The sequence below is a fragment of the Odocoileus virginianus genome, chromosome 6, assembly GCF_023699985.2.
Source record: "Odocoileus virginianus isolate 20LAN1187 ecotype Illinois chromosome 6, Ovbor_1.2, whole genome shotgun sequence".
Taxonomy (NCBI): domain Eukaryota; kingdom Metazoa; phylum Chordata; class Mammalia; order Artiodactyla; family Cervidae; genus Odocoileus; species Odocoileus virginianus.
Window position 1 is genome coordinate 59,914,113 of NC_069679.1, and position 16,566 is coordinate 59,930,678.

A 16,566-nucleotide genomic window follows, 5' to 3' on the forward strand; every position below is an offset into this window, starting at 1 on the left:
GAGTTTCCCTCATAGCTCAGTTAGTAAAGAATCCGCCTGCAATGCAGGAGACCTTGGTTTTATTCCTGGGTTGGGAAGATCCCCTGGAGAAACAATAGGCTAACCACTCCAGTATTCTGGCCTGGAGAATTCCATGGACTGTATAGTCCATGGGCTCGCAAATTGTCGGACACAACTGAGTGACTCTCACTTTCACTTTGGATTCCACATATAAGTGATATCATATGGTATATGTCTTTCTCTTTTTATTTCACTTAACCTGATAATCTCTAGGTCCATTCGTGTAGTTGCAAATGGAATTATTTCATTCTTTTTTGTGGCTGGGTAATATTCCATTGTATACATGTACCACATCTTTATCCATTCATCTGTCCATGGACATTTACATTGTTTCCATGTCTTGTAAATGGAAATGGCTCTTGTAAATAGTGCTGCAGTGAACACTGGAGTGGAAGGATCTTTTTGGTTTATTGTTTTCTCCAGATAAACTCCTAGGAGTGGGATTTCTGAATAATATGGCAACTCTACTTTTAGTTTTTTAAGGCAGCTCCATAGTGTTCTCCACAGTAACTGCACCAATTTATATTCCCACCAATAGTATAGAGGGTTTCCTTTTATCCACCCCCTCTCCAGAATTTGCTCTTTGTGGACTTTTTCATGATGGCCATTCTGATGAGTGAGAGGTGGCACTTCATTGTAGTATGAATTGCATTTTCTCTAATAATGAATAATATTGAGCATTTTTTCATGTGCCTCTTGGCCATCTGTATTTCTTCTTTGGAGAAATGTCTGTTTAGGTTTTCTGCCTATTTTTTAATTGGGTTGTTTGTTTTTCTTGTTATTGAGTTGTATGAGCTAGGAAACATATCTTTTGCAACACTTATACATCTACTTTTATCAGTATCAACTATTTTAGCACTTAACTGTTGAAGAGACAGATTGGGTCAATTCAGTACATTTTCTACATCATATCTTGATCTTTCACACATAAAGGAGAAGTTTTACCTAGTATTATTTGATGATGATGCTACCTTCCTATAAATTAATGTTTTTCTCCTTGGAAACATGTTCTTTTAATACTTCACTTTAAAAAAATCATTTGATAAAAATAGTTAAACAAAGATAGTTAATTTATTCAGTTTGGGCTCACTTGACATATCATGAGTTACCTTTTTTCAGGAAATGAAATTAGTCAAATTGAAGGACTTGACAACTTAGAAGTCCTTCAAGAATTGGTAGTGGACCATAACCGCATCAGAGCATTTAATGATAGTGCCTTTGCCAAACCAAGCTCTCTGTTGGCACTTCACCTGGAGGAAAACAGACTGCGAGAGCTGAGCAAATTACAACCTTTGGTAAAACTAGAGAAACTCTTCCTAGGATATAATAAAATCCAGGTAACATTATTTTGTTTTGTTATAAGATTTGCAAGACTTAATCCCTCTAAACAGAAAGCTGTCAAACATACCAATGAATATTTTGCTAGTGAGCTACTTATCATTTATATGACATGTAAATACTCTGGGATGCAGAAATGCTCACCCTACTTCTAGACTTATAAACCTGACCAACCCACATGCATCCACCTGGATATCCTCTAAGAGATCTTTTTAGTTCCTGACTGCTCTTGGTCCAAGCTGTTTGTGCATCTCAACCTCAGACTCCCTCTGGGCCTCTAAACTTAACATTTGTACTTGGTCTACCTGACATTTGAATCAACTCCTGATAATGAACTTTGACTTGGCTTTAATATTCCATCTTTCCCCACTCAAGGCTGCCTGCCTTGCTTTCACCTGATCATAATTCAGCCTATTTCCATTAGGCCACTGCCCTAACCAGCCCTGCCCAAGCTGTCTTCTGAGACAGTATGCAGATAAGAGGTATATACATAATCATACACAATCCTAACATGTCTTAGTATTTTGCTGATGATTGGTTAGCCCTCCTTGTACCAATTTTGTTATTTCTGCCCATACCTCTAAGACAACCTTGAAGACAAACTGAACTGTGTACTGCCCTGCAAGGGCAGGGACCAAGTCTTTCTTGCCCAAATTTGTATTAGTATATAGCATTGTGCCTGGTACATAGTAGATACATGATTAGTATTTGTTTGTGGCTCTACTTGCTGAAGTTCAGGAAGATTTTCTGGAGTGATATAAAAGCCTGAGCAATACCCTTTTCTACCTAACAACTAGGAAATATATATATATACAGAGAAGATAACATACAATTAATACATCAAGGTTCAAACAACATTCATCTGAGAAGATGAATGCCAAAGCTGGCAACGGTTCTTTCAAAGCTTTATCTAGAAGAAATCTAAATTAGGAAAATCGCATTCCTATAGGAACTCTTTCCACTGATAGAAATTGAGCTAACACAAAGGATTTATCAAATCAGACTTAAAGGCATCTGAGACTTTACCCAGTATCAAGCTTTACTAATAATTTCAAGGATACACATGGTTTGGGGCCTTCCTGTGGCTTCTCTAATTCTACTTCCAAGTGATCTAAAATAGGTCTACAATTTTTTTATAGTTACTTGATGAATTGGCTAAACCCACTTGTCATTCCAAATAAGAATAAGAGCATATCAATAGCCATTTCATTACTGTGAACTAGCAACTTAAGCTAATTGTGTTGCCTAAATTTTGTCAGCAATAACATTTTAGAAATAATTTTGCAAAAACTAAAATGTATTTGCAAACTTTCACCAATGTTAAATAATGATAATCTCATTCAGTAGCAAAAGCAACTCATTTAACTAGAAAGACAGTTTTTCAACCATATATATTCCCAGCAAATATGTCAGTATTCAGTCTATTCAACATGACATGCTCCTTCCTGGTTAAGGTTGTGCTTGATATATACCTTTGAAATTGTTTAGACTAGACTTGCCTCCTTTTCCACATATCTAGGTCAGTCCTCTTAGGAATTAACCAAATATAATCTGAGTTTTAGAATAGATCATAACTCTTCTGAAAAAAATATGGTCTTTCCTAACAAGGGCTGCTGTATGGCCTGTTTTCCATGTTGGCATATCATCTTTACCCAATCATGTATTTGGAATCAATAGTAAACAGATCTATCTTTAATCAACAATGCAGAATATTGTCACTCAAGCTCATTTCAGAAGATTCAACTCATTACAATCCAACACCTACATGTAATAACTTCAAATCAGCATATATAAGATGTTGGGTAACCAAATAATAATTTACTGCTTAATTTTTAATAGGATATGGCAGAACTGGAAAAACTTGATGGTATCTCTTCCCTCAGAGAACTTACAGTTTATGGCAATCCAGTGAGTGTTATTTTTCTAACTTATCAGTTAATTTACTTTAAATGTAATCTATAGTTGTATATAATTTATTTTTATATACTTTGAGAAAATATTTAATTTTATCTGTTTCCACATGCATAGACAAGTTATCCAAGTACAATTTATTGACTAGTGTCTTCTTCCAACTGATTACAATATAAACTGCCATTGTCATGTACAACAGGGTCTACTTCTTGGTTCTACTTTGCATTCATTGGTCTATTTGTCAGTCCCTATAACAAGATCAGTCTATGTTAATTACTAAAGTTTTATGTTAAGTCTTGATATCCACTAGAGAAGGAACCTCTAATTTTCCCTCTCTTCCTCCTTCTCTCTTTTTTTCTTCACTGTCTTAGCTATCCTTGGCCCTTTACACTTCCTGTGAGCTTCAGGAAACAGCTTCTCAAAGTTATATGAGAATCTTGTTGATAATTTAATTGGAAATTGGAATTGCATTGTATTTATAAATTAATTTTGGGGAGAATTTGGCACTTTTACTGTTGGAGTCTTTGAAGGGATAAAATAAGCAACTACCCTTACTCACCTAACATTTGAACACATTGAGAAATATGACAGTGGCAGACAGAGAGACTGTTTTGCTTAGTTTAGAATTTTGACAAAGCCAAATGGCCCTGCCAACAGTTGCTAGAATTAATCCTGATGACTCAGTAGCGGGAATGCTTGACTGAGGCCTTTCCACATGGAAGGAGAGCTTCTCCTGCAGGAGCGAAAGGCATTCTCCCAGCAGTAAGCTCTTTCTGAAGAGAAAAGACAGGAACTAAACATGACCAGTTTAATCTTCCCAGATTTATCAGTTAAGTCACTCTACTTCCCCAAGTAGAGGGGTGAAGGGACTGAGAGAGCTAGTAGTGCCACGTCACAGAATTACTTCCACCAAGAAAGAAACACAGTAAGCAGTCTCCCCAATACTTTTAGCTTTGATCCTTCGCATTCACAAACATAAATATCCCTGTGTTTATTTTATGTTCTTCAATAAAGGTCTATGCTTTTCTCCTAAAAGTTTTAATCATCTTTGGTTTAATCATCCTGTTGTTGTTTTTTTTTCATTTCTCTTCTTTTAATAGCTGTTTTAAACAATATCTTTTTTATATTTTTTTAGTTGTTTGCTCCTAGAATATAGAGATTCTGGTTTTTTGCATATTACTCTTTATCCAGGTAGCTTCTGAACTCTCTCTTAAATTCTAAAGGATTGTAAATTTTGTTGGATTTTCTCTGTAGACAATCATAATATTTGCAAACAATGACTCTAATCTTTCTTTCCAATCCATATGGTTTTATTTCCTTTACATCTCTCAGTATACTGACTAGGACGTCTAGTACAGTGTTGAAGAAACACACTCATAGTTACTGACTTCAAAGGATGCTTCTAAATTGTCACTATTAAATATGATGTTTGCTGTAGGTCTTGGGTAGATAATCTTCAGCATTTTAAGGCAGTCCCTTTCTAATTCCAGTTTGCTCCTTGTTCTTATCAGGAATGGACACTGGATTTTAACTAATTGGTAATATAGTATTTGTCTTTAATCTGTTAATATGCAAATTAAATTAATAGAATATAGTGCTAAACCATCCTTAAATTCCTGGGATGAATATTACTTGGTCATCTTTTATACTTTACTGGATTCAATTTGTTAAAATTTCATGTAACATATTTGTGACCCCATGGTACAGTCCATGGAATTCTCCAGGCCAGAATACTGGAATGGGTAGCCTTTCCCTTCTCCAGGGGATCTTCCCAACCCAGGGATTGAACCCAGGTCTCCCACATTGCAGGCGGATTCTTTACCAGCTGAGCCACCAGGGAATCCCAAGAATACTGGAGTGGGTAGCCTATCCCTTCAGGGGAATCTTCCCCACCCAGGAATCAAACTGGGGTCTCCTGCCATTGCAGGCAGATTCTTTACCAGCTGAGCTAAAGAGAACTCTTCAATTAATTTTATGAGGCAAAACAGCATTGATTAACTTGAAAAGAGAACAAAATCATAATCATTTTACTTATTTCCATAGAGATACATTGAACTTCCCTGGTTGCTCAGTTGGTACAGAATCTGCCTGCAATGCAGGAGACCCTGGGTTGATTCCTGGGTTGGGAAGATCCCCTGGAGAAGGGATAGGCTACCCACTCCAGTATTCTTCGACTTCCCTGGTGGCTTGGCTGGTAAAGAATCTGCCTGCAATGCAGGAGACCTTGGTTTGATCCCAGGGTTGGGAAGATCTGTTGGAGAAGGGAACTGGCTACCCACTTCAGTATTTTGGCCTGGAGAATTCCATGGACTATACAGTCCATGGGGTTGCAAAGAGTCAGACATGAGTGAGAGACTTTCACTTCTACTTCCTCTCTTTTTCTAGTCTATGAATTAATTTATATAAAAGAAGACTTGTATGTTCCTTGAAGGATAATTAGATCTTATCTCTAAAACCATCTGAACTTAGTATTTTTTGAAGTTAGACTTTGAACAACTTATTCAAATTCGCTGACATGACTGAGAGACTGAACTGAATGGATATATATCTAGTCATTTTCTATTAAACTGATAAGAATATATACTACAGTATACTTAAGAACATATGCTGCTGCTGCTAAGTCACTTTTAGTCGTGTGTGACTCTGTGCAACCCCATAGACAGCAGCCCACCAGGCTCCTCTATCCCTGGGATTCTCCAGGCAAGAATACTGGAATGGGTTGCCGTTTCCTTCTCCAGTGCATGCATGCATGCTGAGTCGCTGCAGTCATGTCCAACTCTGTGCAACCCTATGGACAGCAGCCCACCAGGCTCCTCCGTCCACAGGATTCTCTAGGCAAGAATACTGGAGTGGGTTGCCATTTCCTTCTCCATTAAGAACAGATACTAAATTCAATACTGAGAACTTACATTTTTCAATAAAATTGTCCTTTTATCTAAATTTTAAATGTACTTCCATCATAATACTTTCATAAATTTTTAAAAGCTTGATTATATCTGTGTTTTGTCACCTATTTTATAGCTAAATTTTTTTTTGCTTTTTCTTATATTTAATAAGTCTTACTATCAAACTAATCTCTTCAAATAACCAAATTTTGGCTTTATCAAGTATAATTTTTCTTTTTTTAGTTCATTAATTTCTACCCTCTATCTTTAGTTTCTTGGGATTTCTTTTGTAAAAAAATCTGAAGTAGTAGAACGCCTACTCATTAACTTTTAATATTTTTTCTAAATTAATAAATTTTAGGCTACAAAATAACAGCTTTAGCAACAGCCTTAAAGTGTTGATATGTAGTGTTTTTCCTGTTATTTCTTAGAATCTACTTTATAAAAGATTTCTTCTTTAACTGTGAATTACCGGTGTGTTAATTTCAAACCTATTATGTATTTTTAGTTATCTCTTTGTCATTTATTTCTAGTGTTGCTATATTTTAATCAGAAGAGAGTTTATACATTCTTCGGTTTTATGAAACTTGCTTTGTGGCCTAGAATGTGGTTATTTTTAAACTCAAGTTATGACTTAGAGATCACTCTTCATTGATATATATGTATCTACTACCTTTTAAAAAAAATAGATTATTTATTCCCTTTTGATAATGTTTCTTTCTTCCTTCCTTCCTTTCTTTCAATCACAAACAGTGCTGTATACATCTTCTGTGTTGTCAGTCCCCCAGATCATATCCATATTCAGAGATTTGCTAGAAGATTTGCTGAAAGTCATGGGACTTAGCATATAGTTGTGCTAATGGCTAAAGGTTTATTACTGTGACATAATGAGGATACAAAGCCAGGTGATGAAGAAAAAAAAAAAATACGCAGAGTGAAGGAATCCATGTGCAAGCTTCCTTATGCTTTTTTCTTCACATGAGGGAGTCACACAGTGTACACTCTTCATGCAATAACAAACATGTTATTCTCTGACCAGGAAATCCCATTAGATTGAATGGATTTCAAGGATTTTTTTTGGAGGCTTGTCACATAGGTACCCTGTGCCTATCACATACAAAAATTCCAGGACCCCAGAAGGAAAGCAGGTTGAACAAGAATCCTACTGTTTGTAAAAGTAGTCTAGGCATAATGAATTACCTTTATCACTTAAGGAATGGTGGGAAATCTTCCAAAATCCAAGTATCAAACCCTTGTTAAAACTTACCCTTGCAAACAGATCCTTCTAAAGTTAACAGCCTCAAACCTACTGTGTTAACTCTTTCTACACACTTTCTCATGCATATATGCAAGTAATTTTAGAGTAGGTTAACACTATGAAGTGATGATTCATACAATTCAACAGATGTGCATTGAATTAAATTGCATAGTACTTATGGGAAATTGTAAGTTTCAAACTAATTACTTATAAGTAAACTTTTATAATATAATCCTATTCATGAGTTGGGATTGACTGTAGTTAATGAACAATATCATATACTCTTCAAAGAAACTAAACCTCCATATGGTAGCCTTGGTTTAAAAAAAAAAAAAAAAGCTCTTATCTTCATTTAGCATAACAGAAAACTGAGAAATCTTTTAAAAAGGGAGTTTGTATTTGTATCATTTAATACTATATATTAGCTGTTATCTGTCATCTTTGCTGTCTATGCTAAATATCCTTCTCTATAAAGGTTAATATATGAAATAAAGAGCTTTTTAAAGGAATGAATTGTTATTTTTAACTTTATTCAGATTTGTAGAAAAATGCTACATCGCCACGTGCTTATATTTCGACTGCCTAACTTACAGATGTTAGATGGAATTCCTGTGAATTCAGATGATAGGGCAAAAGCTGAATTTCACTTCTCTGAACTACAAGCAAAGAAAAATTCGGTAATAATAATTTACACTTTTCCTTTTCAAATATATAAATTAGTAGTAGATGAACATTATATCATGCATTTTTACTTAAATGTTTAAATCTAGTGTTATGATGCTTCTGTAGACTATTTTAGTATGTATTTAATGGTTATTGTCAAAAGCAGCTTGATCTGGTGAACAGAGCACATACACACACATAAAAACTAGGAAAGCTCCTTATTCTAAAAACATACTTTAATGTAGAGCAAGTTATTTAAAACTGTGTGCCTCTTGCTCCATATGTCAGGTGCTGCTAGAAGTTAAGAAACTATAACATATCACTCTTACAAACTGAGACTAACAATAAAACTCTTTCCCTTTCTATCTCCTAAATGGAAAGAGTTTTATTGTTCATGGGCCTTTTGCCCATGAACCCAAGTAGGATATCCAACTGTGATAGGGACAAGGTTAGAGAGGGAAGAAGCCACAGAAGCATATCATTTGGCAATTCTATCATTGACCACCAGGATTTTTCATAGCCATCTTCAAAAGACTAAACACAGAAAAGCTATGGGTTTTGAGCAAAGAAGTAATATTATTAGAGCTGTGCCTTTGCAAAGTTTAAGGAAGAAAAGCCTAGAGGCAGAGAAATCAACTTAAGAGGCTTTTAGGATAATCCAAGAGAGAAATTATGAAGACCTGGACTAGGGTGGGGCAGTGAAATGTAAGTAAACCTCTAATGTAAGTGAAAGCCAGAGAGCAAGGGCATTAGTCAGTGAACAGATTACTTTTAAAAGCTAATTGAAGAGGAGAGAGATAAGACTACTGTAGATGCTTTCACTCATCTCACTGGCTTACCCCACACTCTCCATTCCCTCTATAAAACAAACTAACCAATTCCTAGCATTTAATACTAGTAGGCTCCTCTCTAACTAACTTCTGCCTTAAGCAATAGAATCACAGATTTATTAAAAGTTGGCTATGTTTTTTCAAAAACGTATGCCAATCTTTTATTTTAAATAAATAGATATAAAAGTACAAATTTTAAATTATTATTTCCATGTTTCTTTGAAAACCAAATGAGATCCTCTGAAGAATCTGGATAAAGATCAACTACACACATACATGAATAATATCAAATTAGGTTGGGGGTAAAAAGAAAACCTGCAAAATAAGGGAGAGAATTATAAAAAGTCAGATAAAATATGTGGGGAAATTTTTAAAAATCTAGGCAGTTTCTTGTATTCAAATTTTCTCCATATGTTGTTGAAGTCTTGTTACTTTAATGAAACTGAGCTGGAAATTGTGGTGGCTTTATCAGTCAGATAAAATACCAGTCAAAGGACACTTCCTTACAGAAAAGGCCTTGGCCCTTCATCCAAAGATGGTGGGCACATGTACTTTTATGTTTTAAAATCCTTTAAAGGATTATAAAAAGATTACAGATCTAATTCTTATTATTTCCTGGACTTTTTTTTATTAACCAAGGGGATTCTATTATTGATCAAAATAACTGTAGATACCTGTGAAACTTACAGCTGTACAATGTTAATAAAGATTATCTAGATTAGGCAAAGGAAATTGGTTCATATATGGGTTATATCTACAGAAGTTTTTCTAAGAACTGTGCTTTGTGTAAAACAATGTTAGCTACTAATCTATATGATACAATTGAGAGCACCATCTAAATGTCATCTACCACAATTATTGTCACAGTCTCTAGTCTTTAAAAAGAGAACAAATAAAATTTAGTCCAAAGATTTAAGCTTCCTTTCCCTTTCTTTTATATTCCATGAGCAAGTCACTTCTTGCTTCCAGAAGTGAAAAACTAAAGGAAACTTTAGTTTCTTGTTGCTGTTATAACAAATTACCTCAAATTTAGTATCTTCAGACAACACAAATTTATTATCTTAAAATTCTAGAGGTCCTAAGTCCAAAAATAAGTCCTGTAGAGCTAGAAGCACAAGTATTGGCAGGGCTGCAATATCTTCTGGAAGCTCTGCAGATTCACTTGGTCTTTGCCTTTCAGCCTTCTAGAGGTTATCAGCATCCCTTGGCTTGTGGCCCTCTTCCAACAAATAGCATAACTTTGACCTCAGCTTCCATCATAACATCTTTTCTCCATTGTTATAAGGATGTTTGTGATTGTGAAGGGCCTACCTAGTTAATAGGGCATAATCTCCCCATCTCAAAATCCTTAATTTAATTATACCTGTACAGTCTATTATACCACATAAAGCATTCACAAGTTTTGGAGATTAGGATGTGGACATCTTGTGGAGGGGTAGCATAATGCTGTCTACCATACCACATATGTGAGGCCTCTAGTGAGAGACCTATACGAATTGTAACATTAAATTTTATAAATTCTATTTTAAGGTAATGCTGGCTACATTTTAAAAAATCCATATAACTTCATAAATACTAAATTCCATATGAATAAATCACTCAGAGCAACTTCAAAGATCTCAATTTCCATATATATTTTTAATTGGTTTAATATAGCAAAAAAAGTCATAAACTCAAATTTTAGTCATCGATGGATGTGTATTTCACTAAAAGTTTTTCTTGTTTGCTTCTTTTCTATTTATCATATAGTGAACTAACATTTCCCCCAGTCTATACTATGATTTGTTTTCAGTGATTCCAGATACCTATTCTTGCTATTTGAATCAGTGCCATATGTAAGAATGGAAAGAATATCTTTCCATTTATCCTATATATGTATATTTTATTTAAAAGTTAGGTTTTTAAAAATTCATCTATATATGGTTAATAAAATAAAGGGAGCACTTTAAGTCTTTATTTCAGATAAATCTATTTTTTAAGATGCAATAATTTTTATTTCCCTGTCCAGAACAAAATTGAGTTATTATTTCATTTAGCTGTTCAGAAGACACAAGAATAGAATACTTTTCAAGTTTATCAGTTCATTCTAATGTATTTTCCTTTGTTTTAGTTGCTGCTGTTCTTTTTTTTAAACAGCAAATAAAGAGGGAATAAATGAAATCTAAAGTCACCCTTTAAACCATAACATTCTGATGCTTTGGTTTCAGAAGAAATTTGACAGCTTTCTAGATTAGTGATGGGAAGAAACTCCAATGAAGGAATTAGTTAGGGAATTTGGGATCTGCTTTACTAAAAGGCCTGATACCTTAGTTCTCATTACAAAGCTGCATTTTAGTTACATTTACTGAAATATGAGGGAAGTGTGTAATTTTACACACTTATAAGCCTATATCTTGAAATAAATTGAATCATATATTCAGAATTCATATTTTTTAAAATATAAACAAGGTCAGTCTTACTAAAGACAGAGCAGGCATCCATTTCTAGGGAAACCAATAGTGTCCAGTCTATAATACCCCTCTCCTCCATTTGTTGATTCCTGAAGCTCTTTTACAAGCCTCTTAATCCGGAAATCCTGTGTACAGAGGAGGTTGGTGGGCTATAGTCCATGGGGTTGCAGAGTCAGACTGAACTAACACTTTCACTTTAATTCTCAATTAACATAAAATGTTAGAGGGTTAGTGCACTCACTAAAAGTGATTGTGGTAAGATGCTTTGCTTGTGTTAAGTCGTATCATTTGTGTCTGACTCTTTTCGACCCCACAGACTATAACCCACCAGGCTCCTCTAGGTCCAGTGGATTCTTCAGACAAGACTACTAGTGTAGGTTGCTATGCCCTCCTCCAGGGGATCTTACCAACTCAGGGGTCGAACCCGAACCTCTTATGTCTCTTGCATTGACAGGCGGGTTCTTTACCACTGCACCACCTGGGAAGCCCCATGCTTTTCTTAGTCCCCACTTTATTTATTTGTTTTTGAAAAATTAATCAACTGCAAGACAATTGAAGAGGTAATGTGAGGAGCACAAAGATGTAGAAGATATAACTCTTACCATCCAGATACTCCTGTTCAGAAAAAAAGAAAAGCTATTGCAAAAGGGGAAAGGCTTAATTCTCATTTTCCTAATTTTACACTTACCATGTTAGGACCCTTTGGAATGGGGAGGTGCCATCACACTAATTTGCAATGATGCGTACAATGCAGTTTGAAAAAAGTAAAAAATAAGGTTCTGATGGGGGGTTAAGGACTCCAAAGTCTGTCTATTTCACCGCTTTTGCCTCTCTACCAACTCTGAGTTTAGGCAACCATTTAATTTCTGACCTAAAAAATTTTAAGTTGAATTTCAAATGGGGCTTGTGGTAAGGCTAAACCTATTGATCTGAGTTTTAGAGGCAAGATGTTCCTAACTTCTATTTTTATCATGTAGTTTATTCCTGTTACCAGCTCTCCTGTGGATGGTGCATCATTTAGCCAAGTGAAAGCTCCTCCCATAAAGATAACAAATGTAATTCTGCCTGGTGGATTTAGCCATTACTTGGGATCTGACTTCACTTTAACTCCTGAAGTTGAAGGTATTTTGAGAGTTTCTGAAAGAATGTAAAAAAAAAAAAAAAAACCAAAACACTCCATTTGATACAAAAATCTCACTTTGGTTTCTAATACTTAAAATTGCATATTTTAAATTACAAATTTACAATTCCTAAAAGTGAATTTTTGTTCAAGTTTCATGTGACCATTCTGATTTCAAAGAATCTATAGTATTTTTTGGTTCTATTCAGCTACTAATATGTTGCAGTTAAAGATTTGCTTGCAATTTGAACTTTGTGATACTGGATTTTTCTTGGCATTTCCTTTCAAAACTTTTATTCCATTTTGTGTATTTCATAGCAAATGACTACTAAAACCTGTAGTGCATTCTGCTAAAAGTAGAGGTTTAAAAATATTCATAACAACAGACTCTTGGCCCTCCAAGTGTGTCTTACAAAAAGAAGATCAAACTTCATCCTTGAAACCACAGTATTACTTTATATATTCATGAAGCTATTAGTAGGGAAGTGTTTCAAGAGGTAGCTCTGTAAATGGAGTATATTAAAAGGTCAAGGCATGGAAATGGTTCATTCTATTATTACATTTGCATTCAGGCTTAGATGAAACCTTTTCCCTAATTCCAGATGTTGGCTGGCTATCATTTTTATGAAATTGGGGATAGCTAGAAGACCTTGCTTCTTGGAAGGAAAGCTATGACAAACCTAGATAATGTATTAAAAAGCAGAGATATCACTTTGCCAACAAAGGTCTGTATAGTCAAAGCTATGGTCTTTACAGTAGTCATGTATGGACATGAGAGCTGGACCCTAAAGGAGGCTGAGCACCGAAGAATTGATGCTTTCTAACGATGGTGTTGGAGAAGACTCTTGAGAGTCCCTTAGACTGAGGACATCAAACCAGTCGTCCCTAAAGGAAATCAACCCTGAATACTCATTGGAAAGACTGATAGTGAAGCTAAAGCTCCAATACTTTGGCCACCTGATTGCGAAGAGCTGACTCATTAGAAAAGACCCTGATGCTGGGAAAGACTGAAGGCAAAAAAGAAGAGGGCAGCAGAGGATGAGATGGTTAAATAGCATCACCGACTCAATGGACATGAACCTGGGGAAACTCCCGGAGATAATGAGGCACAGGGAGACCTGGTGTGCTGCAGTCCATGGGGTTGCAAAGAGTTGGACATGACTTAGTGACTGAACAACAACTCTTTCCCTGAGGGCTCACCTCTTCCATTCTTTTAAACATCCCACTTTGCCTCAAACTACTGTTAGACAATAAAATTCTAAAACTGAGTATCACAATAATGATAAAATGATCTAAAAACCTACTAAGCATAGTAGATCTCTCTATGCAATTATTCTTAAAAGAAACTCAATTTTTAAAAATCCATATAATTTAGTCTAAGATGTTAATTTTTTAACTTATTCTTTATACTTCTACTTATTTATAGCTTTAAGATTTAATCATAGTGAGAATTTTAATGCTTTTGTCCAGATGACAAAGCTATCAGTAAAACTGGATATACCAAATTGTTATTAGCCTCCTAAGAGTACAATTTCATCACTATCATCTTCAGGATTGTCTTCAATATCTTTTTTTCTGGGGGGGGGGGGAGGTTAGGGATTAGTTCAACCCTGGATTCATTTCCATAATTTTTTCCTGAGATATCTTTAAGATTCATTGTGCAACTACTTTTTAGGATTTTCTGGAAAAGTCCTATTTCTTTCCTATTTTCTGAGTATATTACCCCAATTTTTGTTTGAGAAGTATGGTCACTTTATCTATGTATTTATTTACAGCACACAGCTCTGGATACTTAGATTTTTAAAATTACCAAGAAAGTATCAAATTGATTCACTAACTCAGAAAAATTTAAACAGCATTTAAGTACTAGAAATATATTCCAATTTTAACATTTATTTAAAATTTTTAATTCATGCTGTGAAATGTGTATAGCATACAGTCAATTGAAGGACAACCATAGCTTATTAATTTTATTAATGCCTTTCATTGTTTCATAATTCCTAATTTCAGACAAAAAAGCCAAGAACGCAGGGATGCTGACAAATAATCCTCGGAGCATCCATGCAGAAATAGCTTTTCGGCAACTCAGAGGGATAAATCTCTCTCCATCTTTTTTATCACATCAGAATATGGCATCTCCAAGTGCACAGATGTACCAGAGCAACCAAGATGAGGGAAGGTAAAGCTATCCTGTGTTTTAATATCACTTCTCATCATAAAACCTCCCAAATTTGCTGATCATGTATAGAAATAGGAAATATTGTTATATACTATTATGTATTTACTCTGTGAGCTGGGGGAAGACTGTCAACATATTCTCTCACATTCACCGAATCTTTCTCAAAGTCCGGCATATACATCATAATTCAAACAGAAATGGCTTTCAAGGTAGAATAGTGCTCACCTTGTACTTATGTGAGGAAACATTGAAACAATTATGGGAACCACTTTTAATTGTATTATCTCCCAAGTCACTTCTACTTACTGAATATGCAAAGCAGTTCACTTATATTTTGAACAACAGATAAATTCAACTCTGAAATCACAAAGGCTGAGAATTAGTAAATTCTTCAGACTTGTAATTCCCACTTGCCTTTCCTCCAGTTTGGATCCTAGTCCTTAGAGGCCAGGTGAAGGCTAAAGAACATGATATTCTTATTAAGATTTCACTCTGCTGCTCAAAACCTATCCACCCAGATTTCCAGTTAATATTTGCCCTCTAGCTTCTTTGTAGCCAATCTCTGGAACACCTATTAAGCCTGGCTCTTGCCGTACTGACTTCCCTGCTATAATCAGTCATGTCCCACTAAGTATATATTTACTGAGTATACTGTGTTGATATCATGGGCTTTCCTGGTAGCTGCAGGAGTCCCCAGTTCAATTCCTGGTTGGGAAGATCCCCTGGAGAAGGGAATGGCAATTCACTCCAGTATTCTGGCTTGGAGAACTCCATGTACAGAGGAGCCCGGCAGGCTACAGTCCATGGGGTCACAAAGAGTTGAACATGACTGAGCAACTTGCACTTCACTTTATGTTGATATCATATTTTTATATCAATGGGTTATCCTCATGATAACCTGACTTACAGTTAGTCAAAAACATGGTATTTTTCTCTCTTGTGGTGTCTTTTTGAAATTGTACACATATAAAATACAAAAATTATTTACTTCAGAATTACCTTAAGTTAGCTGATCCATTAAGAAATTGTCACCACTGTTTAACTCATAAATATTTTGTTTCTGACAGGATTCCTGGCAGCCACTTTCCAAGATCAAATCGAATGTAACTGCCTAAAGAGAACTGAATATACACCAAGAAACCTATTTCCGCTTAGAAGTTGTGCAAAAACTAGCAGACAGTGTTGGTGATAAAAATATACATATAAGATAATCACGTTACTTATGTTACTGAAGCACTTCAGTTCCATATGAAGATAACCTCTATCATCCTTGGTGAATTTTATTTAATATCACCTCTCTTAAACTTTCTTTACACTTAACTTATTCATTTGATTTTCTATGTTAGAAAAATCATGAAATATACAACAATTTGAAAAGCTAAAGTGACATAAAATGAAGTCCAAAGAATCAAATATTTAGTCCTGTTATTGGAAGCGTTTAGTTGTAAAATCTCATTTTGACTTGATATATAAAGATACTAAGCAAAGGTAATTTTAGGAAATAGTATGTTTTCATTTGTAGAATATCTATCCATTTAGGCTTATCTAAAACTAAAGAATACATTTCTTACCAAACACAACTATTCTTAAATCAGGTTGAGTTTTGTTAGTTGAACTACAGATGAGTTTTTTTAGAACTATATATATTTTTTTTAAAATAGTGTTAAACGGGGTTTGTCCTAAGAATTATTTAGAGATGTAAATCATAGGCATCAATAATACTTCCTGAAGGTGGCTAACTATGAGTGCAACTCATGCTAAAAGAATAAAAGAATACTATTTCATATACAAAATTCATTAAATGTGCCCATAGTGATAGAATTTTACAAGTAAGTTGTAGGTTAAGTAAACACATGTTCAAAATGAGTGGAC

At 34.9% G+C, this 16,566-nt stretch overlaps 1 protein-coding gene across 1 annotated transcript in view; it reads left to right on the forward strand.

Annotated features, from left to right (window-relative positions):
• LRRC9 (leucine rich repeat containing 9) overlaps nucleotides 1-15,896 on the forward strand; it is a 112,744-nt gene extending 96,848 nt beyond the window's left edge. The window contains exons 28-33 of the mRNA XM_070469426.1: nucleotides 1,180-1,397; nucleotides 3,238-3,306; nucleotides 7,989-8,129; nucleotides 12,373-12,517; nucleotides 14,526-14,694; nucleotides 15,762-15,896. Coding sequence (XP_070325527.1) covers nucleotides 1,180-1,397; nucleotides 3,238-3,306; nucleotides 7,989-8,129; nucleotides 12,373-12,517; nucleotides 14,526-14,694; nucleotides 15,762-15,801 — 782 coding nt within the window. The 3' untranslated portion in view covers nucleotides 15,802-15,896. The remainder of the gene's footprint in view (nucleotides 1-1,179; nucleotides 1,398-3,237; nucleotides 3,307-7,988; nucleotides 8,130-12,372; nucleotides 12,518-14,525; nucleotides 14,695-15,761) is intronic.
• The last annotated feature ends 670 nt before the right edge of the window (nucleotides 15,897-16,566 follow it).